We start from the raw sequence: 23507 nt of genomic DNA, 5'->3' as shown, positions 1-23507 counted from the left end.
TCACTGCAGATAAAGATTTTACAATTGAAAACTACAATCATCTTGAAATATAAGATGCATCGCTTGAAATCCAACTAACCAGTAGTGTATAAGTTTTCATATCGGTCGTTTCAACTGTAAGTAAGTACAGTTAAAATAAGATTGGGTTTCTGTAAGTCCAGAATATAAAACTGGCATCATCAAGCATAAAAGCATAGAGACCAAAGCAGAGTGCAATGAACAACATGTATGTTCAAAATACATGCGTACAGAGTAAAAAAACATTTACATTATACACGTGTAGAAGGTAGCGATAATAAATAAGCTTTATATGTGGGTTATTTGAACTACGGGTGGTTCAAATTTCTTCCACCCCAACCAACTACATCATCCAATAGTCATCATCCAGTAATACATTTCTAATGTGTAAGATTCTGTTGAATTCTTAATACTTTTGATAACCAATGTCATATTTATTATGTTTTATTATCAAGTGCAGATCAAAGTATTTTTAAATCTTAACTCAAGATCTGATTATTATCTTTTTTCGAGATTTCTCGCATTTCACATTTTGTTGAGTTGACCTTCAATTAAGATTTCTTTCCCTTTCTTTTTGTAGTGTAGATGTTCAAGTTTCTGTTTTTTTCTGAGCACTTGCAGATCTCTTGACGTTCAAATGACGGACTCGTATCAGTTCTGATCTATATGTTGTATCTCTATCTGGCGCCGCCGTGGAGCTTTTTGCGTCAAACGTTCACTGCACAACTTTATTGTTCAAAACCGGAAGACAAAACGAGCTACGTGTCAGGAAAAAGGAGAATCAGCTAAATGGGCGAAGACGATCTGAAATCTCCTGTCTGGAATATTTGATTAATATTTGTTTTTCAGATTGTGAGAAATCGGATTTTTCTTCATCATTGAAACTGCGACGTGTCTTATTATCACGTGACGATGTTAACAAAATTTGAAACGAAGTCGGCCCGTGTCAAAGGTAAGAGTTTGCCAGCTGCAATTAGCATAAGGGCTAACGTTAGCTAGTTGAGTTCACCGGGTCAGTTATATACCTTTTAAAATTGTCTGTTAATGAATAAGTTGCTTTTAAGAAGTTTATGTATTACAAACGCAACATTTAAAGCACTGATGTATCATCTTTTATCCATCCGTTAAACGAACATTACATGTACGTTTAATTAGCCATCTAAATAACGTAACGAACTACACCATTTAGCTACAAGCTTGGCATGGTTTCTTCGCTGGTATGGAAAGGTGATCAGGTGAAATCTAACGGCTTTTCAGGTGTTATCATGAGGTAGCTGATTAACTGTCTTGTGTTGCAGGCCTAAGTTTCCATCCCAAGAGGCCCTGGGTTCTTGCAAGTTTGCACAATGGAGTCATCCAGCTGTGGGACTATCGGATGTGCACGCTAATCGACAAATTTGACGAGCATGATGGTAAGGAAGTTGGTGTAGTTTATTATTATTATTATTGTTATTGTTAATGTTAATGGTATTCATTATCGTGTTCTTGACGTGATGTAACTGATGTGTGTTGGCCCACAGGCCCCGTCAGAGGTATTGACTTCCACAAGCAGCAGCCTCTGTTTGTGTCTGGAGGAGATGACTACAAAATCAAGGTGCAGCTGCCGTTGCACTCACATGTTGCCGTGTAGAAATGTCCCAAAGTCGACAGATTTGAGCAAATGAAAAACGTTCTTTGCACAGCTGTTCTGCACTAAACATTTTGTTCATATGAATCTTTTATTCTTTTAAGTTTTACATTCGATATCAGAGATGTGACACCACCGTGAAAAGTTTATTTTCTATCAGTTTATTGTTTATTAGTCTGCATATTATTTCTTTTTGTGAGTAGCAGAAGAAACTACAAATATCATTTTGCTATACAGTCTTGTGTTGTATAATCACAGTTAAATTGAATTTTGAATACTGGTATTTAATGGTCTTTTGCTTTGTTTTGTTGATTGAAACATTTTTCATATTAATATTCCACATACAGTGAATTACATTACGTCAGTACGTCACACGTGTATATGCTGAGTACTTTTTTTTCTTGGACCAGGTGTGGAACTACAAGCTGAGGCGCTGCCTTTTCACACTCCTTGGACACCTCGATTATATCAGAACCACCTTCTTCCACCATGTGAGTTGTTTTGCTGCTTTAAAACACGTCTGACTCTTATCTAGTTCACCACTGATTTCGATGTACGGAGTAACAAGGACTTGGTATCTTCATACATGCAACAAAAATGAATCTGTAATAAATGACTGAATAGAATCCTTTCCATAGGAGTACCCCTGGATTCTGAGTGCCTCAGATGATCAGACTATTCGCATCTGGAACTGGCAGTCCAGGACCTGCGTATGGTAAGACACAGTGATTTTATTTTTTATTTATTTATTTTTTTGTAACTGAGAAACACAATACAAAAAGTTATTGTTTAGTCATACTAAAGAATGAAAGATTGGGAATTTGCTTAAACTTCATATCTTACACAAACTATGTAAGGCAACTCCTCTTTCCAGTATTTAACAGAATTTTAGGATGAGCTTTATGATGATCGTTGCTATTAACCTGAATAAAAATACTTAAATCAGTATATCCATTCTTTCCTTCTCATCCACAGTGTGCTGACGGGCCATAATCACTATGTGATGTGCGCCCAGTTCCACCCATCGGAGGACCTGGTGGTGTCGGCCAGTCTGGACCAGACTGTGCGAGTGTGGGATATTTCCGGTGAGGGCCTGGGGAAGGCTGACCAGAGGACAGTGGGCTGGGTTGAGAAAGGGGTGGGAGGGCAGAGTGGTCTGATGGATGAGGACGAAGCAGGAGCAGGATGAATATCAAGTCCTGCATCACCTCTTCTTCCTCTCCCACTTGTTGAGGACAAATCTCTGTGGGCTGTCTGCACTAACACCTCTCCTTTCAGAAAAGACAGACGGGGAAAAAGCCGTATTGTCAGAACGAGTTTACAGTGAAGTGCGTGCTGATGATACTGCACTGTAAACAAATGTTCTGACTTAATTAGACCAAGATCATAGAGATAAAGACTCAAAACTGGGAAATGGAGAGGTGTTTCTGTGTCTCTGCATGCTCTTAAAAGCTGTTTGTTGATGGTGTTTCTTGTCTTCTCACTAACTAAACTTGCTCATATCTACTATCACTTTCTTACATGTGAACATGCACAAGATGGCTCTGTAACCGTCTCTCCTGTCCGGGGCCTTCGTTTGCTTGGAGCATTGAGCATGATTGCATCCACACATACAGTTTAATGACATCATAGTAGGGCATAAAACTGTCATGCTTGACTCGTCTTGTTACATGCGTTGCATCCATTTAGTGTGAGAGGAAGCGGCACTTTGCACTTTCGTTAGAGGAGGTCCTTTTTGCTTCCCTTATTGTTCGTTTACCATTTTCTTGCTTTGAATTGCATCGAGAAAAAACCCCATAACTACTAACTGGTTTGAAACTGTATTTTTTTTACAAACATACTGAATACTGGTTGTGAAATGGTTTTATGCTCCTCCTGGCATGACTTCATAATATAACCTGAAATTTACAACTGTGTTCATATTTATTGTAGCAAGTCACCATATTTTTAGCAGCTACTTTCCTAACCCAAAGCTGTGACAGATTCTGTTAACTCTGCATGCGACTCAAACATCTGCAAAGAAACACGCATGAGGCTCTACGAAAATAAAAAATTCCTCATATTTCTGACATCCAACGCCCCATCAGAGCACGTCTTTACAACACCAACCACCACCCGCCCCATCAGCCACGTCCACGCGCTCCCTGCGTCTACCTTATCCCATTCTCTCCCTGGAAACATCCACACCTGCACAAGGGTTCCTTGCGCCATTTCTTTCCTTCCCATCATGCCTTCAAACTGTTGAACTATCTGTTTGCCACATAACTTTAATGGGCACGAATCATGAATGCAAGCTGTGTTTTCGCAGTCGTTATTTTCCTGATCTCATTTGAAGTCTGTGAGGTAATCGCTGTCTGTCACTGCTGTCCAATCAAATCATGAGCAATTTTGATTTTTTTTTTTTTTATCTGCATGCGAGTGATTCATTAAGCCAATCAACAGCACCGTTGCAGCCGCGATTGTTTCCAGACTCAAGTTGATGTGGACTGAGAGAGCAGAGTTTGTGTTGGTGTGATTTACCCTGTGTGTGTGTTCAGTAGTCCAACAGTCCTCCCTCCTTATGATTCCCCACTGTTGCCTCTCTTCTCCTGTGATATCCCTTCAAATTTGATCTTTTTAATAACGTGTATCTTGTTTTACATGTTTCTTCTTCCTCCCCCTGTACTGTTGTCGTGCCCTGTGTAACATGAATATGGCTCCTTCCTTGCACGCGATGCCCTGAATGTTGGTTCCAGGTCTGAGGAAGAAGAACCTGTCTCCAGGCGCTGTGGAGACGGAGGTGCGCGGCATCTCTGGTGTCGACTTGTTTGGTGCCTCGGATGCTGTTGTCAAGCATGTCCTTGAGGTGAGCGTGAGCTTCACGTGTGTTCCAGTTGCTTTTTTTGTGCAGAGTCTGTTATGTTTTTACAGGTGAACGAATGAAAATTTTTCACCTGCCCAGGGTGGCGTGCTTATTGGAAACTTCTGAAACAATGTAATCAATGGTCTCTCTGCCATCCTCTTGTCAACAACTGACTTAACTGTGATGCTCTTTTGACATAATAATGGTGCTAAAATGTTATGCTAGTGTTAGAACTGCAAAGCTGAGGATAAACAACCTTAAAACAACAAGCCCCCCCCCCCCCCCCCCCCCAAAAAAGAAACCACACACACACTCAGTTTTTTAATGTTTGGAAAGTCTTCATTTCCTTTGAAGTCTTTGCTTCATCTGATCTCATTTCGATGTTTGTGATGTGACTTTGTGTATTTGCGTCCAGGGTCACGACCGGGGGGTCAACTGGGCTGCCTTCCATCCCAGCATGCCTCTCATTGTGTCTGGAGCTGATGACAGGCAGGTCAAGATCTGGAGAATGAACGGTAAGTGACTCAAAGTTGCTCGTTATCGCTTATCAACAATCTGCTGAAGAGAAGCTGTGACAGTTTTCTGATTTCTCCGCATTAGAAGATGAAAACCAAGGAGCCATTATCAGTTTAAATGTTAGTAAATGTCTTGTCTCTCTTTTCACCCTTCATTATCACCTTTATCATCATCTCCTCCAGAGTCCAAAGCTTGGGAGCTGGACACGTGCCGCGGTCACTACAACAACGTCTCGTGTGCCGTCTTCCACCCTCGCCAGGAGCTCATCCTGTCCAACTCTGAGGACAAGAGCATCCGGGTGTGGGATATGTCCAAAAGGACCGGAGTGCAGACCTTCCGCCGGGACCACGATCGCTTCTGGGTGCTGGGGGCTCACCCAAACCTCAACCTGTTTGCTGCTGGTACGTGGTGACCCTGGTCTGCGTCTGTACACAGTTAATGAGTGTGATGTCGGAGTGTGAAAGTTTACGGATCATTCAGCTGCAAAATACCAAAAACTGAAACATTTAAACTTATATTTTGCGTCCATGTTAATGTGACTGTTGCACTGAAGGACGTGTCTGTGTCTCTGTCAGGTCATGACAGCGGCATGATTGTGTTCAAGCTGGAGCGGGAGCGTCCAGCGTACGCCGTGCATGGCAACATGCTGTACTACGTCAAAGACCGTTTCCTCCGCCAGCTGGACTTCAACAGCAGCAAGGACACTGCTGTCATGCAGCTGCGCAGGTACGTCGTTTCTCTTTGTGGCAGTACAACCAAACTCCTTCAGACTGATTTAAGGCTGCTGTTCAAGTGCTTGGATTCTATAGAGTGTAACATGCTGTGTTTTATTTATATTTTGCTGTGCTAGTGGGTCCAAGTTCCCTGTGTTCAGCATGTCTTACAACCCTGCTGAGAATGCTGTCCTGCTCTGCACTGTAAGCATCTTTAAACAAAACACTTTTAATCCCTTATTTGTATAGACAGATGCTTAGGTTAATTGTTTTCCATGTATTTTATGTAATGCTCTTTACCTCCTGCAGAGGGCGACCAACCTGGAGAACAGCACCTATGACCTCTACTCTATTCCCAAAGAAAGTGACTCTCAGAACCCTGATGGTAATGAAATACTTCACTAACTGTCACTGTCTCTTAGATGTCTTGCTTTTTCCAGATCAGTACTGTTACTTCTTGACATTTTAAGTTGTTGATTTGATCCTGACAGCTTGTAGCCCTTCACATATACTGCATGTAGTGGCTAAAGTAACACAGAGTCTGTCTGTTTCTCAGCACCGGAGGGGAAGAGGTCCTCTGGTCTGACTGCAGTCTGGGTGGCCAGGAACAGATTTGCCGTCCTGGACCGCATGCATTCTGTAAGTCCATTTGCAGTTCTAGAAAGTGTCATGTTTCTCAAGAATATTTCAGTGTTTTCTTCTTTACATGTTTGGGACTTAGACTTAAAGTTTTGAAAATGACACTGACTTTAGACAGGCTGCAGTTTACAAAGGAAATTTGTGTGTTTAATTTTTAATCAGTCAACTTAAATCATGATGAGAAATGACAAAAAAAATTCTTAACATTCATTTTACTACACTTTTCCATTGCACATTATTATCACAGTGACAGTATTTGTTATATTCACCTTGAAATTGTTGACATTTAATTTTAAAGTTGGTTTAAAATGTCTTTTTCTGTATTTTTTAGCATTTTTTTGGTTGTTTCTCTAACCTGAAATCACCTCACCTCATAACCTTTTCCTTTTGTAGCTGCTGATTAAGAACCTGAAGAATGAGATTGTGAAGAAGGTTCAGGTGCCGAGCTGCGAGGAAATCTTCTACGCCGGGACGGGCTCGCTGCTGCTGCGCGACGCCGATGGCGTCACGCTGTTCGACGTGCAGCAGAAACGCTCCCTGGCCACCGTTAAGATCGCCAAGGTCAAGTACGTGGTGTGGAGTGCCGACACCAGCCACGTGGCTCTGCTGGCTAAACACGGTGGGTAGATAAGAATATCAGGCAAAGGGTACAGACAAAGATACTTATCACGGAGCTGCAATGTGAATTTCCCTTGATACGGTTATGCTTTCAAACCAGATCATGAGTGTCAATACGCCTGATGTTTATCTCTTGTGATTCATAAATAAACCACAGAGTCTAAAGCTCTTATTTTTTTTGAACCGTCCCTCAGCCATCATGATCTGCAACCGTAAGCTGGAGAGTCTGTGCAACATCCATGAGAACATCAGAGTGAAGAGTGGAGCCTGGGATGAGAGCGGAGTCTTCATCTACACCACCTCCAATCACATCAAATACGCCCTCACCTCTGGGTAAAAAAACAGTGTTCATTTAACCCAACAGTCTGTTATCAGGCAGATAAACTGAGTTTCCTTTTTGTAACAGAATAAGATCTCGCTCTGATGTCACTGAGTACTGAAAGTGAAGACTGAATACTGAAATGTACCAGACTTGTGGCAGCCACACATTTTCCACTTGACGTCTCACTGACCTGATTTCAAAGAAGACACTTTTCATCGTGTAGTGCAGTCAGCAGCACAGGATATGTGACTGCTTGTTGTCTCTAATGTGGTATTTTTGTTGTCTTTCCCTGTAGCGATCATGGCATCATCAGGACCCTGGACCTGCCCATCTACGTGACCCGTGTGAGAGGAAACAGTGTTTACTGCCTGGACAGGGAGTGCAGGCCACGCGTCCTCACCATCGACCCCACAGAGTACCGCTTCAAACTGGCCCTGGTCAACCGCAAATACGATGAGGTGGGTTTGTGATGAACGCTTTTTTTTTCTAAAGTATTGGACTTTAGCAGTGTGGGACCTCAACATAGATGGCAAGGATTTTTGTCTCTGTAATCTCAACCTCATAGGCATTTTAACTTGATACGGGAAATCATTTAGTTTTGTTGTCATTCCTCTTGTCCTTGTCCCTCCAGGTGCTCCACATGGTGCGTAATGCCAAGCTGGTGGGTCAGTCCATCATTGCCTACCTGCAGAAGAAGGGCTACCCTGAGGTGGCGCTGCACTTTGTCAAAGATGAGAAGACACGTTTTAGTCTGGCTCTGGAGTGTGGAAACATCGAGGTGAGCTGCCGTATGATTGGAACACTTCCGCTTTCACAACATGCTCTCCCTTCATGTTTTGTAACGTTTTCTTTTTTTGCTCACATATTGACGATGCTGTTGTATTTTCTGATAGATGTAAATTTGCTCTGTAAGTTCCAGCCCGTCAGGTTGTAGTTTGTATTCTCTGCTGCCGGATTATTGTTCTCATGTTTAAACTTTTCTCTCTGTCTACGCTTCCAGGTGGCTCTGGAGGCTGCCAAAGCTCTGGATGACCGCAGCTGCTGGGAGCGTCTGGGTGAAGCAGCACTGCTGCAAGGTCACCACCAGGTAGTGGAAATGTGTTACCAAAGGACCAAGAACTTTGACAAGCTCACCTTCCTCTACCTCATCACTGGCAACCTGGCAAAGCTGCGCAAGATGATGAAGATCGGTGAGAGATTAAAAGACTTTTCATCGTGCCAAAGATGAGGTGATTTGGTTGGAGGTTTTTGTGTCTTTTATGTCAGTCAGCTAATATTTGTGCGCTCTTTGTTTTAGCTGAGATCAGGAAGGACATGAGTGGTCACTACCAGGCGGCTCTCTACCTGGGAGATGTCAGCGAGAGGGTCCGCATCCTGAAGAACTGTGGACAGAGTGAGTTTAAGTGGCGCCCTGGTTACATATTCTCTCATATTTTGTCATATTTCCTTATTGTTTAGCAACTAGTGCTCTGGTTGTAGTGCATACGGGTGACCCAGACTATTCAGACTGAATCATTTTAATATCTATTCTACCATAAATATCCTTCAACATGTGTAACTGTTTGTGTTCGTGTTTGCAGAGTCTCTGGCTTACCTGACTGCGGCCACTCATGGGCTGGATGAAGAAGCTGAGGCGCTTAAGGAGACCTTTGACCCAGAGAAGGAGACGGTGTGTTGAGAAAACATTCCCTGTAGATTCACGCACACACAGCGCACACAAACATCAACAGTCTGAAAACAGAAGTGGTGCAGTCAACTCAGGTTCTGATAATAAAATCCCTCTCATGTTAGGGGATAAACTCACAGTTTTGATAAAATATTTGCATCTTGTAGGTGCCAGAGGTTGATCCCAATGCACAGCTGCTGCAGCCTCCTCCACCCATCAACCCTCTGGACACCAACTGGCCTCTGCTCACTGTATCAAAGGGCTTCTTTGAGGGAGCCATTGCAGCAAAGGGTGAGTCATCAGTCCTGACACAGCACAGATACACATATTCATATACTATATGTAATCACAATACATATGTGTATTTTATTTATTGATTTATTTTTTTCCCCTGTTGTAGGGAAGGCAGGTCAGATGGCTGCCGAGCTGGACATGGACGCGTCAGGTGGTGAGGGCTGGGGAGACGACGCCGAGCTTCAGCTGGATGAAGGTAAATTCAGTGTAACTAAAGACTGTTTTAAACCTGACCTTTCAGGGAGCAGTTTGGGCCACACACACACACACACACACACACACACACACACCAGTGGATAAATTCCTGTTCATCTTCACCCATCTTTTTGTCTCTCAGATGGCTTCATGGATGCTCAGGATGGATTAGGGGAAGATGGACTGGGGAAGGAGGAGGGAGGAGGCTGGGAGGTGGAGGAAGACCTGGACCTTCCTCCAGAGCTGGTGAGAGAAGTTACATCTTAATAAACCCCACTATGAACAAATCGTAGTTAGGTGTCGAGAATGGTGTTGATAAATTTCATGTCAGGTTTTTTTGAGGTTGAAAAGCCCATATATCATTAGCCTTATCTTTTCTCATACTCACACTGTTGAAATTTTGTCTTTCTCCCAACCATCAGGACATGCCGGCTGGTGGAGGTGGAGGAGCAGAAGACGGCTTCTTCGTCCCACCAACCAAGGGCATGAGTCCTACGCAGATGTGGTGCAACAACTCCCAGCTGCCGGTGGACCACATCCTGGCCGGCTCCTTCGAAACCGCTATGAGAGTATGTACAACATTTGATATTGATGTCCTACAGTTGCTTTTCTTTTTTTGTCTGAGATGTGGCCAGCTCATGCTTTATAATAACTTTCACTGCTCCACTTGTGTACCACAGTTGCTCCACGACCAGGTAGGAGTTGTAAACTTCGGCCCCTACAAGTCGCTGTTCATGCAGACGCTGTCCAGAGGCCGCACCTGTTACCTGGCGCTGCCTTCCCTGCCCTGCCTGCAGGGCCATCCCCAGAGAAACTGGAAGGTACAGCTGTTTGTTTGTTTTTTTGGGGGGGGTCATCTCTTTATACGAATCACACTGTGTTCCTTTGACATGCATGTACGCATATATTTTTATTCTGTAGGACTGTGGAGCAAAGCAGGGACTGCCTGCCGTGGGCCTGCGCCTGTCCGACCTCATCTCCCGACTGCAGCAGTGCTACCAGCTGACCACGTCCGGGCGATTTGAGGAAGCCGTCGAGCGCTTCAGGTCCATCCTGCTGTCTGTGCCTCTGCTGGTGGTTGACAACAAGCAGGAGATTGCAGAGGTGAGCATCGCACCAGGTGTGAATTGCAGTCAGTAAATGCAGGCTGCTCATGTGCATGTGAATTTCAAATATGGAGGTCACACACACACACACACACACACAGATGTACAGCTAAATATTGGCAGATATGACCGTATTAGATGTGTAGGGGTCACATTTGTGATTGGTATCTTTGTGTGTTTCAGGCTCAGCAGCTGATCACGATTTGCAGAGAGTACATAGTGGGTCTGACCATGGAGACGGAGAGGAAGAAGTTGCCTAAAGACACGCTGGAAGAGCAGAAGAGGCTGTGTGAGGTAAATGACTGTGGCTTGCCGATGACCTTTGCCAGAAATGTGTCCCCAAAGTGATTCTCAGGTTAATGTGTCCATGTGTGTGTTTTTCCCCTTACAGATGGCTGCTTATTTCACCCACTGTAACCTCCAGCCGGTCCACATGGTGCTGGTGTTGCGCACAGCTCTGAACCTCTTCTTCAAACTGCGTAACTTCAAGACAGCTGCCGGCTTTGCGCGACGCCTGCTCGAGCTGGGGCCGAATCCCAATGTTGCACAGCAGGTTGGTTGGTTGTGCGACATCCATAGCTGCATTTAGCGGGGTTTTTATTGACATTAGTTTTTAAATGGCCACTTTCGCACTGTTTCCCCATTTTTTTTATTTTTTTTTTTACCATTTTGTTAAATATCTCCCTCCCATTCAGACCCGCAAGATTTTGGCGGCCTGTGAGAAGAACCTGACAGACGCCCACCAGCTGAACTACGACCCTCACAATCCATTCGACCTGTGCGCTGCCTCCTTCGTCCCTCTGTACCGTGGACGTCCGGTTGAGAAATGCCCTCTGTCTGGGGCCTGTTACACCCCTACATACAAAGGCCAGATCTGCAGGGTCACACAGGTAGGTTGGGACTCAGGACAGCCATATACAACTGGTCAACCTGAAGTCTTCCTTAATAAAGTCAGTCCTTAGTGTTGAGACAAATTTTTCTAGTGAAGAAAAAGTAGTAGCCATTTAAAAAAAGGAAAATTTTAAACAAAGTCTAGAAAAAGAGATTAGGTAGTGATTATGTTGATCATTGTTTTCCCTTTTTCTAACCATTAATTTCACCTTATTTTCCAGGTGACTGAGATCGGTAAGGATGTGATTGGTCTGCGCGTGAGTCCACTTCAGTTCCGTTAAAGAGGCGGAGGAGAAGAGAAGATGTGATAAAGAGAACAACAATCACTTCAGACAAACGCATTCACACTTACCCTGTAGAAAGATACAGTTATTTACATGAGAAATGAAAGCTCTATAGAGATCTATATGTCTGCTCACAGTGATGTGACCTCTTTAACCCTTTTAACTAATCTCATTTCATGCGTCACTTATCCTGCAAAAAGTTTTTTCGTGGAAGTTCTTCTGCCTCATCTCTGTGCTGTGCTTTGTCAGAGCTGTAAACCTAAATGATGACTCTTTTCTGACTGGTATGAGATGGATAATACAAAGTGGGCAGTGTGGTTTTGTGTATCTTGGTGAAAAAAGGAAATAAAAATGCCTGTTAATCAACTGAGATGTTGAGTTTGTGTGTGGTGTTTTTTTAATGTGGTTTACGGTTCATAATATTGTGGTTTGCTATTAAAAAGTGAAGAATTTATTATGTGGTTATATGTAAGTGTTGAAGGAATATCCAAAGTGCACTACAGGGTTGAGTCATCACAGATGTGAAGTCGGTACAGAGTTGACTCACTCCTTGGCTGGCGTTGCATTGATCCTTTAATTAAAACAAGGAAGTGTCTGGGATAGAAAAGCAATGTATTCCATTTATATATTTTACCTGATCTGAAAGGTAATTCTAAAAAACACAGGAAAACTTCAGTACTCCCGTTGCAGAGATTCGGAGCTGCCATTTTGACTGAGTCCATACCTTTTCAGGAAACCGGAACCAAACAACGGAACCCGGACGTTTTCCATGTCAACACTTGCTGTTGTGTTCTGCTTTCCTAACCAGGAAGATGGATTTGCTATCGAACAAGTGGATAGTTAATTTGCTAGTTTGTTGGTTTTTTATCGGTAAGTTCTGTTCTAGCTGTGATAAATTTTCACGTCCACGTATATGTTAATAAGCGGAATGTGTTTCGGTTTCAGGCGCTTAGCTTGGTGGGCTTCTTTGTGCTCGGAGTTAGCCGAATGCTAGGCTAGTCAGCGTTAGCAAAAGCTTCCCTTTCTGGCTTTAATCTACACTGCCGGGTTATTTGGTGAAAGTTTTACTATGGGGTTCAACATTGAAACAATTCGACACCCATTTCCACTAACTAGAATTTCGGAAATAATCTTATACCTCCGTTTATGAAATCTTTGAATCGTTGACTTTTCACTCGAGCAGTCACAGATTGGTTCTGCTCTGCCCTGAGCTACTCAGCAACAGCGTGACTGCTCGTGATTCCCCCGCCGCGCTCGCCCTGAGCTCGAGGGATTAAATGATGGAACATCACGCCAGATTGCATAAAATTGTTTTCTACTTTAATGTGGGTTGGTTGTCACCCAACACACAAAGCAGATGTGGCACAGTTTAAGTCGCTTTCGAATATATCAGGGTGCCTTTTTAAATTCGGCACAAACATATGATCCACAAAAATAACATAATGTGTTTGAATCAGCACGACGCATTATAATGCTGCATTACCGGTACTGTCGTTTATCTGGGTGCTGTAGTGGGAAATGCTGTGAGACCAACAGGTGAACCAAGCCGACAACCTTCATTATTATAATCCACAAATTTGCTGTTTGATGGAAGCTTTAACAGTGTCTGTAAAGAGCGCAGTCAGTGGGCGCTGACTCATTGGTATACAGTGTAGATGAATTTGTCTAAGTTACAGAAATTTTGAAATGACCTGCATGTGATTTCCTCTTCAGACAGGAGCAAAGGTTGTCTTCCCCACTTCCAGGAGTATACGAAATGTTTATAACTTTAGGGCTGACATTGCTGAAGCAACAGGACATATTTTCAACATGGCTGCTATTTGTTGAAAAACCACTCCTTTGTTTCTTCAGTTTTCAGCATGGAGTGCCTTTTAATGAGAAGAAATGTACTTGTGCAGTTGTTAAAGTGCTTTTTCCCTTGCAGGTGTCAGCTGTAATTCAGTGGAAAAGAAGATTTATGTGCGTCTCAATTACACCGTCCCCTGTGTGCGACTGCTCAATGCAACACATCAAATAGGCTGCCAGTGTGAGTAAATCGATAAAGTGACGCTTAACATGTCACAACAGTCCAAGATGTATCTGGGACGCTCATGACAGCTGTGCAGAGTGTCCTCGTTTCGCTTGTTTGTTTTAGTAAAATGCCTACCACACAATCTACTCTCAACAGTGTGTTTTACAGAAGTGTCTCTGTGGTTGGTCCTTGCAGTTTCCAAGGCTACAGACAAAATCTGTGACTTTCAGGGTTTGAAATGAATTTCCGAAAAATTTGAAAGCGTAGATGAACCAGGCATTTTCTGTGAGCTGATCATTAGAGCTGTTGAACTGCACACTGCTGTCATACAAATGCCCTGGCAGCAGCAATGCTGTCCAAACGTCCCAGTAGAAGATTTACATGGAGAAGAGATCTGATGCGCTCATGTTGAAAGATTTAAACCTTTATGAACGCTTTCACCCAGTGCTGCTGCTGCTGCTGTATCACACATCACAGATGCTGATCTTGAACTTTCTCTTTCGGATTTCAGCCTCTTTGTCAGGTAATGTGGGTGTGCTCCATGTGCTTGAGTCAGAGGCAAACCTGGACTGGGTCCTGCGCTCTGGTCCCAATCCTCCTTATCTGGTTGTCTTGGAGTCCCCGCTCTTTACCAGGTACATTTAAGATGCCCTGCAGTGGGAGTAACTGCTGTAGTTCTCAGTGAGAGTCAGGGCCTTCGACTTTGTGTCTTCTGATCTGCTCGCACACCAAATCTTATTTTGATTCACCGGACATTTGTTGTTTTTGGCCTTATTTGAAATCAAAGTGCTCAGTTAATAGAAAATAGTCAGTGGATTATATACTAGTGCCATTAAGTGTCTGTAGTTCGGTGAGTCCTTAGCATTTCTTTCAGTTGTGGAACATTTTTTTCCATTTAGATGTAGCAGAAGAACATAATCATTCATAAGCTATCAATAACAGAAATGGCTCTGTGTGCTTTTCCCTGAGGAGAGAAACTTGAACCCCATTTCAAAGGCGTGTCTGACCTGTTTTTTGTCCCTGTATCATGTCCGCTGCCCCGTGCCAACTGTCTGCTCGTCAGATCCGTCATGATGAAGCTGAAGAGCGGCTCCGGCAGGGTGGCTGGCGTTGCTGTTGTGGCGCCAAACGCGAACCCGCCTGAGGGCTTCTCTCCACACACCACCTGTCCCAACGAGAACACAGGTGGGTGGTGGTTGGCCTGCTGAGACTTGTACCCTCAGTGTAACACCAGCTACAGTAATTAATTGTAGTTTTACGATGTTCAGAGGGCGCAGCTCATCAAATTACAAGCTGTAGACGGTTCAGTTTCCATGTTCAGTAAACAGTTTCTGCAACACTGTTTTGTCACCTTTTTGTCATGTTTAAGCTTACAGACCAGATTTAGTATCTTATCACTTCATGTTTTTGGTTTTTATTTATTTATTTTTAGCAAGAAAAACAAACAGTGTAAAAGTACAATACTTATAAACAGCTAATTCGTTTGTGTTTTGTAATTTTACAGTCTAAAATCACACTGGATGTGTATTCTGGATACCCTTTTAAAACTTTCTTTTACTGAATGACTTCTGTGCTGTCAGTTCAGCAGGGAGAATTTCATCCCCATTGTTTCTGGAGAAAACAAACAGAACTGAAAGGGATCATTTCAGTCAGAGAATAAAATGTGAAAAAAGTCCTCTAAAGTAGACTCAGATTCAGATTCGTTTCAGTCATGTTGATTCACCAGATCCTTTGTGGAAATCAGGGAGGAAGACACCAACTCCATTTTTAGCTTCAGCTTATCTGCGTGACCTTTTCTCATGCGTGACACTGACTTCGTGTGTTTCCCTCAGGCGTGTATTCGGAGGACTACGATCCAGCCTTTGCCCATTGTAATGTGACCACGTGGAACCCTTTGGGAAACGGTTTGGCCTATGAGGAGTTTGACTTCCCCATCTTCTCCCTGAAAGACGACAATGAGACTCAGGTCATACGGCAGGTAACCTGACAGGAATCAGTGAAGTTTTGGGCAACAGTTTTTGCCTGTTAATCCCATTTGGTATAATCGTGTTGTTCTTACAGATTCTGCATTGTTCGACTTTGTTGTCACAGCACAAAATATATGTCTAATTGCTTTCCAGTTGCCTGCGGTGTTGGTGGATAGGAATCCTTTACAAAACAGTGCAGCTGTTATAAAATCTGATCTGAACTTGTCCCAGTCGTGGTTGAGATTAGGAACGATGCCAGTAAAACGGTTTCAGCAGTGCTTTAGATCATCTTGTTTCTAAGGCCTACATGTTGTGGCACATTATGTGGAGACGATTTGTCAGAACCCAAAAATGATTAGCTGCTTTTCCTGCGTCGTGTGTGACAAAAACAGACCGATCAAATTGCTTAGGTTTTAAATTATCCCCCTTTGATGCAGTGCAGAAGTGCTTATGGTTCTCCTTCTCAGCGGGCTTCATGTCTTCACAGAACAATAGAGATAGCACTGGTCAACAAGACCCGAGAGTCTCAGCTTTCACTTTCTGCTCACTGACGATAAAGTTGCCTCTTAAAATTTCTTTATATTTCTATATAAAGATCTGAGCTGGTAACCTTTTTGTGTTTCAATGACTTAATCCTGTTTCGGTATGTTTGTAAGAGTTCAAAGCTTTGCAGTTGCTTCCTGCCTCAGATAAGGAGGGAAAACGTTGTGTAAAATGGCCGTTTGATTACCCACGCGGCTGCTGCGTCACAGTGATGTATTTAGTCACAGACTTGCTGGTTACAATATTACCGTGCCCCTGAGCAAGTTGTACTTGTACATGGTCTAACTTGTTCTAAACTGAAAACTATTTGAGATTCGTCACTTGAATGTTGCTGTGTTTTGGTTTCTGTAAAAGCTCATAAGAAGAGATTTGACATGTGTGTGCTTTTCTTCATTTGCAGTGTTACTTGGACCACAACCGGGCGGTGAACGGCAGCTCTCCTCAGTACCCGCTGTGTGCCATGCAGCTGTACTCCCACATGTCCGCCGTCACGGACACGGCCACCTGCATGAGGAGGAACGACATCAACTTCAGCATCACACCAGGTATTCACGCCACATGAATGAAGTGGATACGGCGACTTCTTTTCCTACTTTATTATCCTGTCATGTTTTTTTTCAAAGGCCTCCACAACATGAAAATGTATTTGAATACAAGAAAATAGTCAGCGATTATACTGTTCTGTGTTCTCTTTCTGCGTCTCCCTGTAGAGATGATTTGTGACCCACTGGGTGACTACAATGTTTGGGCCTCCACCAGGCCTCTCAACAACACGGCCAAGGGCCACAAGATGTGGGAGAGTGTGGTCATAGCCGCTGCCAGGGTGAGTTACGGGAAAGGGTTGTTGTTGTTGTTGTTGTTGTTGTTCTTCTTCTTCTTCTTCTTCTTCTTCTTCTTCAGTACAGGCACTGATTTATGTCATTATCCACATGCTGACCATTTGCACTGTTTACCTCACCTACTTGCACTACATTTCCACCCTGCACTACCTCACCTTTGGACTCCCTCCAGAACCATATTTATTTTATTTTACTTTTTTATTTTACTTATTTTATTTTGTTTTACCTTATTCTATTTTATTCTACTATTATATGTTACTCTTTCCTATGTTCTATGTTTTCACCAATCACCAAATCAAATTCCTAGTAATGTGAAACCTCTTCACTTACAATAGCAATAAAGACGATTCTGATTCTGATTCTGCAGTAAAAGTGATAAAATAGTCATGAACTGACATTTTACTGCAGCACAACTTCTGTTCCCAGTCGCCTGTCCGTATGAGTTAACAAAAAACAAATTGACTACTTTTTTTTCAGCCAGCTGTTGCAGTGATCTCAGCTTTCCAGTATAAAAGACCTGTTCCACACAAGTTCTGCTTCGTCATGTGACCTTACAGTCACAGATGCACTCTGTTTTACTGGCAGTGTTTGTGCTTTGGTTCTTGTGCAGTTTTCTTACTTCCTGTTATTGAGAACGGTGTGTGTGTGAGTGTGAACAAAGCACACAAATGAAAGTGATCTTAAAGCTATACTGCCCGTGAGGTTTTTATGAAACTGTGACAACAGTATTGAGCATTAAATTCAATGACGGTGATGACAACTCAGAAAACAATGAAATTCCATGTACAAGAGTTGGATTTTAAGGTATTGTTCACATGAATTCGACATGTGAGATGAGTTACGCTCCCTGAAACTGAAACTGAACTTAAAAAATACAAACTAAACTGAAGATGATCTCCTCTCCCTCCTCTCCTGCTCACAGTTGGACTCCAGGTCTTTCTTCTTTGACATCGCTCCGGGAGCGCAGAGCGGAGTCTCGGGGTTCGTCACTCTGCTGGCGGCCGCTCACGCTCTGCGAAACGCCACCCAGGAGGCCCAGCCGAACCGCACCATCCTCTACACCTTCTTTCAGGGGGTCAGTTGTTTCCCACCGTCGTATGCAGCCGTGTGCTTGATGAATGTGCTGAATCTGACGCTGTGCCGCCAGCCTCGCTCATGTTTTCTGCACGTGTGTTTTCACTCCAGGAAACCTTCGACTACATCGGCAGTTCGAGGATGGTGTACGACATGCAGAACAATCAGTTCGCCGTGGACCTGGACAACGTCCACTCGGTGCTGGAGATTGGACAGGTGAGTATCAGAGACTCACTCAGTAAACTTCTGTGTAACGGATGTGCCAACCTGCACAGACTGCCAGATATCCAACAGTTGGAAAAACTATGCTTTAAATTAGTAAACTATCAAATAAAACCAAACTCCACAGACGGGCATTAACTAAATTATGTTAACACTACATTGTATTATATGAATGCGCGTTATTACATTTTTGTTGTGTAATTATGCCATTACAGTTAGTTGTATTATTACTTTATCGTCTGAAGGTTTGCTTTCCGTGCACGTGTGCGACAGTGATCAGTGTGTGGAATTTGTTCGCCACAGGTGGGACTCCGTGCCGACTCCAAGCTGTGGCTTCACTCTGATCCCGTGTCTCGCAGGAACAGCAGCGTCAATGATCAGGTTTGTGTTTGTGTACATTTAAAAGCTTCCTGTCCCAAAATAACACAAGACGTGTACGCTGATCCTCGTGGAGACAAGTAAAGTTTGGAGTCATTAATAAGATAAAATAAACTTTACTGAGGTGCTTTATCCACAGTGTAGAGACAGTAAGTACAAATGCGTTCATTACATACATTAACAAAAAAAATTAAAACTGTATTTTGTAAAAGAGCCTCAAGAAATAGAAACAGCTTTGACCAAATATTAGGAACAGATTTGAGACTATGAATACAGTATGAACACATTTCATACACAGTCTTGAAAGTTTGCAAAGTGCTTAATTTGAACTATTTTAACAATTCTCAGCATTCATGCCTCATGTTTCAACATCGTCGACACAATCACTCACATTAATTAAACAAGCAAGATTAAACCACATAATCAAAGTACGCAGACAAAAGGTGCTCGGTGTTCAGATTTTGTTTGGGTGCAGACTGGGCCGTAACAGCAGAACAGAAATGAAAGTTGAGCTTGCGGTGTGTGTTGTGTGTGAATTACATTGTTTTTCCTTCCACGTCCTGTTTCAGGTGAGGAAGCTTATCGAACACTTGCATTCGGCTGCAGGAGGTTTAAACGTCTCGGTGGAAGTGCCGAGCTCTTCTCAGCCGCTCCCGCCGTCGTCCTTCCAGCGTTTCCTGCGAGCTCGGCCAATCCCAGGAGTCGTTATTGAGGATCACCAGTTTGCTTTCAGCAACAGGTGCTTCGGGGTTTCTTAACTTGCTGTTATCACACACGATTGCATTTAATTCAAGAAATGGACATGTTTTTTTTGTTTTTTTAAACGGACTTTTCTGTTCTGTGTGCAGGTTCTATGAGAGTATGTACGATAACGCAGAAAACCTGAACGTGTCCTACCCTCCGAACCTGACACCAGAGGAGCAGCTCGAGTTCGTCACTGACGCTGCGAAGGTACTGCTGTTGATCACCACAGTTTACCATGCCCATCCCCAGTCCACAGCTCGCGCTGCCCTCACTGCGGCTGGACGGGTTTCTAGCTGAGCGATCATTGAATATTTTCTTCTTTGCTCTGATGTGAACACAAACCCTTCTGTGCCAGATTGGATTGAATTTCAGGTCTGAATTTCAGCCTTAAAACATGACATTTACTATGTTAACTAATCAGCTTGGAAATACGGTATACTGGATGTAACAGACCGTGCAGTCCTGCATTCTCATTAACTAACGCCTTCTCAGCAGTTCTTACTGGAAATTGTCTCACTTATGAATGCATACCATTCAGTTTTAATTTCATGCAGATGTTGTTGGGAATGCTCTAATTGAGATTGTCTGTGTTGGTCTTCTTTCAGGCACTGACTGAGGTGGCCACCATGGCAGCTCGGGCCCTTTACCTGGAGGCAGGAGGAGCAGCGGCTCAGCTGAGCAGCATCACCGCTGACCCTCAATTAGTAAGATTGTCAGGTTTGATTAGGGGATTAGCTTAAGAGGTTTTTCTTGACTCCACGTTCACTAGCTGTCAGTCTCCTCTTAACTCCAGCTTGACACCTGCAGGACATCTCTGTTCTTTGTTGTGAATGGTGTCCTAACTGAGCTCTTCATGTTGCTTATTTTCTGATCGATGGTACCAAACATGGCTTGTTTTTTCTTGCTATGACATATTTATCATTTCATATTCAGCGTTTGACACCCTGTTGAGGTTTCTTAGGATGCTTTTTAGATCATCTCTTTTGCCAAATGACATTTTTCTTGTTGCGTCTTTTCATTTTGATGCTGAGCAGAACTGACCGTCTTTTGTCTGTTTTCTCTCGCTCAGGTGACCCGAATGCTGTATGGTTTCCTTGTTCGGTCCAATAACTCCTGGTTCCAGCAGCTAATCCCTTCTGACCTTGCCAGCCACCTGGGTAAGCTGGAATACACGTTTATTTTTTTATTGAATATTGAATTGAGATGGGCAGAGCAGACGATACTCTTATTATTATTCTTCTTAAATTTGCTCGACCTGCAGGGGCTCTACGTTTGTCCATCTGTCAACCACCAAAAATTATTCCCAGGCACCGGAGTTGAATTTCTTCTGTCTGTCTGTCAGCTAACAGGCCTGCAAACCTCTACATCGGCGTGGTCCAGCAGTCCAGTGAGCCGACCCTTCTGGTCCAGCATCTTCTGGCCAACCTGACTGGTAGCACCGTGAACGTCACCCAGGACAACTGCCAGAATCAGAGAGAGAATGAGGAGGACACGCAGAGCAAACACGTAAGTCCTGCACCTGCTTTCCTTTTTATTCTTTTTCTTTATATACAGAAATTACAACATCTGTTTGAGTTTGACACATGCTCCACCCGTTTTAAAACGAAACAGTAATATATCTATCCCTCCCCCTCCACCACCCTCAGATGTATTACTACATGTGGGTTCAAGGCGCGGCGCCCCCCAACAGCACGAAGCGGGAGGGCTTCTGCGTACGCTCAACGGTCCGTCTCTCCAAAGCCGTGTCCCCAGCCTTCGACCTGCGGGAGTACACCTCCAAAGATTATTCAACGTGGACGGAGTCCAGGTGGAAGAGCATCAAGGGACGCATATTCTTGGTGGCCAGTCATGATCTGGAGGTAAACCCCCTCATTCAGAAATGTTCAGATTGTACACAGTGTGGCCTGGGATGTTCCCTGACGCTTAAACAGGAAGTTTAAACTTAGATGAGTGGACCAGTCTGGCAGTAACAAAATGAAATTCAATCTAGAGGAAAAGAGGGAGTAAATATTTCCACCTGGCCAACAGAAATGAGTTCACACTACTGTAAAGTGTTGTGATCCTCACGGAGAAGAAACAATGAGGTTGTTGCTTTGCCTCCTCCAGATGTTGACGCTGGGCGTGGGTATCGGCGTGCTGCTAACGTCCCTGCTGCTGACGTACGTCATCAGCTCGAAGGCCGACATGCTCTTCAGCTCGGGCAGGGAGCCGACCAACGCCACCTACTGATCCCCGTGGAGACGACGCAGGCCCACGACCACTACTACTACAACTACTACTTCTGTCCCAACCACACACACACACACACACACTCACACACACGGACAGGTTCTGTTTTCTTTAAAACACAAGTAGGTACACAGTGGGGTTAGACACAGCAGCAGGCGGGGGTTTGTTTTTTTTAGACGACGACTCCATGTTTATGGACTCACTCAGGTGAGGCGTGACATGCGGACTGGACCGGACTGGATTGGCCTGGATGGATCTGGACTCATCAGGGTCAGAAAGCACTGGTCAGGCACCGGTAGGCCCTGCCAGTGGAAAAGATGTTTATATTAGTTTTGTTTTAGGATTTTGTTTTTGCTTTATTTTTTTGTTTGTTTTTTAATGTAATTATAAAAAAAGAATGTTTTGTTTACTGTGTCACGGGATAGGCACTAAACAGGAGCGTTATTCTGAATGAGTGTGTGCGTGCGTGTGTGTGTGTGTGTGTGATGGTGAATATGTAAATGTGAGCCGAGTGTGTGAACTGAGGTGAATCAGTGTGTATGAACAAAACAAATGAGTGTGTGTGAGGATTGCGATGGTATGTGCAATACTGTAGCTGTCTTCTCTGTCAGTGTAGTTAACTTATCGATCACTTCTAATGATAAGAAACCACTTTTTGAATCAAAGTAGTAAAAATTTAAATTTAACATTTATGCGAAATCTGTTAAACTATTTTGATAAGTTCTCGTTTCAGGAATGTTGACAGCAGTCCTAAATATTTATATTGTTCAGTCCCAGTTCACATATGACTATGCGTGTATTTAGTTGTAAGCAGACCCATTTGCAAATTCCCGTATTGGGATAGAAGAAGAATTTCCCGAGGAGTCTGGCGTGGCTGACAAACTTATCGATCAGCTCCCAAAAATCTTTAAATCCAGTGAGGAAAGAACATTTTGACTCTGAAAATACGCTGGTACTCTGGCTGTGCACTCCTTTTTCACAAGGTTTCTTTCATTGACAGCTTCTGAAAATTGTGACAACATGCAAGATGGTTTTAATTTTTTTTTTTGATGGGTGTTCATTTAATGGCTGGAATCGATGACCAATTGTGATGCCTTGATGAAGAAATAAACATTGCTTTTTTTCCAGTTTTTCTTTCATTGTCGACAGGTTTGCTGAAATGAAACTGACGTTAAAACAGCCACCTTTAATTACCGGTACACCACAGCTGAACACGGTGCTGGTACAGAAAAAGCCACTGAACACAAATCTGTGCAGGCTTGGGCTGAAAGTCTGATTTTATTTCATGACTTTGGTACTTTTCATATTATCGAATGTGGAGTTTGTATTAGTTATCGAAAAAGTATAAATACTTTGATACTTTTGATAACTGTAGTGTGGACTGTTACCTCAGCTTACCATTTGACAGATGCTATGCTGACAGAAGTGTGATTTTAATCCTCCTCTTAGAATAAGACAAGCTTCCCACAGGTCTTTGAAATCCTTGAAAGTTTGTCATTTTGAGAGCAAAAAAAAAATCGGGGCCTTGAAAGTTTTTTATAACCCGACGCAGATGATGAAAGGCACTTGAATTGATATATATTTTGAAACGACAGCGATTATAGCCCTTTTGATATATATTTTACTTAATGTTTGTAAATAGGCTGCGTTCAGCTGTTTGTGTGTATCTCGCAGTTGCGTCATTGTTTCTCACTCTTGTTGAGTGATTTAAGTCGATGCAGGTCACTGCATGCAAGTGAGAGCGCTAACATTAAGCAAACCTGCAGCTG

General features: G+C 43.2%; 2 protein-coding genes across 2 annotated transcripts; both read left to right on the top strand.

Annotated features, from left to right (window-relative positions):
- The first annotated feature begins 766 nt into the window (after window positions 1-766).
- copa (COPI coat complex subunit alpha) lies at window positions 767-12101 on the top strand. The gene is made up of 30 exons (XM_046408086.1): window positions 767-970; window positions 1317-1430; window positions 1539-1612; window positions 2056-2136; window positions 2284-2360; window positions 2621-2730; window positions 4381-4490; window positions 4903-5002; window positions 5186-5404; window positions 5579-5729; window positions 5854-5920; window positions 6026-6101; window positions 6273-6355; window positions 6749-6974; window positions 7168-7306; window positions 7591-7753; window positions 7927-8073; window positions 8296-8485; window positions 8593-8688; window positions 8876-8964; window positions 9129-9252; window positions 9362-9451; window positions 9593-9696; window positions 9873-10019; window positions 10131-10271; window positions 10372-10554; window positions 10740-10850; window positions 10948-11109; window positions 11252-11446; window positions 11669-12101. Exons 1-30 carry the CDS (start codon window positions 931-933, stop codon window positions 11726-11728), a joined length of 3669 nt encoding a protein of 1222 aa, XP_046264042.1. The 5' UTR covers window positions 767-930; the 3' UTR covers window positions 11729-12101.
- A 259-nt stretch (window positions 12102-12360) lies between these two features.
- ncstn (nicastrin) lies at window positions 12361-22865 on the top strand. Its single transcript, XM_046408088.1, has 18 exons — window positions 12361-12377; window positions 12464-12601; window positions 13656-13757; window positions 14254-14377; window positions 14806-14927; window positions 15575-15720; window positions 16653-16797; window positions 16963-17075; window positions 18014-18166; window positions 18277-18381; window positions 18691-18768; window positions 19335-19504; window positions 19614-19716; window positions 20115-20213; window positions 20579-20666; window positions 20852-21015; window positions 21156-21368; window positions 21616-22865. Exons 2-18 carry the CDS (start codon window positions 12544-12546, stop codon window positions 21736-21738), a joined length of 2106 nt encoding a protein of 701 aa, XP_046264044.1. The 5' UTR covers window positions 12361-12377; window positions 12464-12543; the 3' UTR covers window positions 21739-22865.
- The last annotated feature ends 642 nt before the right edge of the window (window positions 22866-23507 follow it).

Source organism: Scatophagus argus, chromosome 13, assembly GCF_020382885.2.
Source record: "Scatophagus argus isolate fScaArg1 chromosome 13, fScaArg1.pri, whole genome shotgun sequence".
Taxonomy (NCBI): Eukaryota; Metazoa; Chordata; class Actinopteri; family Scatophagidae; genus Scatophagus; species Scatophagus argus.
Note: the sequence above shows the minus strand (reverse complement) of the source record. Positions and strands in the feature narration are given on the sequence as shown.

Coding starts and splice junctions, on each gene's coding strand:
- ncstn (XM_046408088.1), top strand. CDS start 12,544: ATGGATTTGCTATCGAACAAGTGGATAGTTAATTTGCTAGTTTGTTGG. Junction 13,758..14,253: donor ACATCAAATAGGCTGCCAGT/GTGAGTAAATCG, acceptor TTCGGATTTCAG/CCTCTTTGTCAGGTAATGTG. Junction 15,721..16,652: donor AGACTCAGGTCATACGGCAG/GTAACCTGACAG, acceptor CTTCATTTGCAG/TGTTACTTGGACCACAACCG.
- copa (XM_046408086.1), top strand. CDS start 931: ATGTTAACAAAATTTGAAACGAAGTCGGCCCGTGTCAAAG. Junction 1,613..2,055: donor GAGATGACTACAAAATCAAG/GTGCAGCTGCCG, acceptor TTCTTGGACCAG/GTGTGGAACTACAAGCTGAG. Junction 2,361..2,620: donor CAGTCCAGGACCTGCGTATG/GTAAGACACAGT, acceptor TCTCATCCACAG/TGTGCTGACGGGCCATAATC.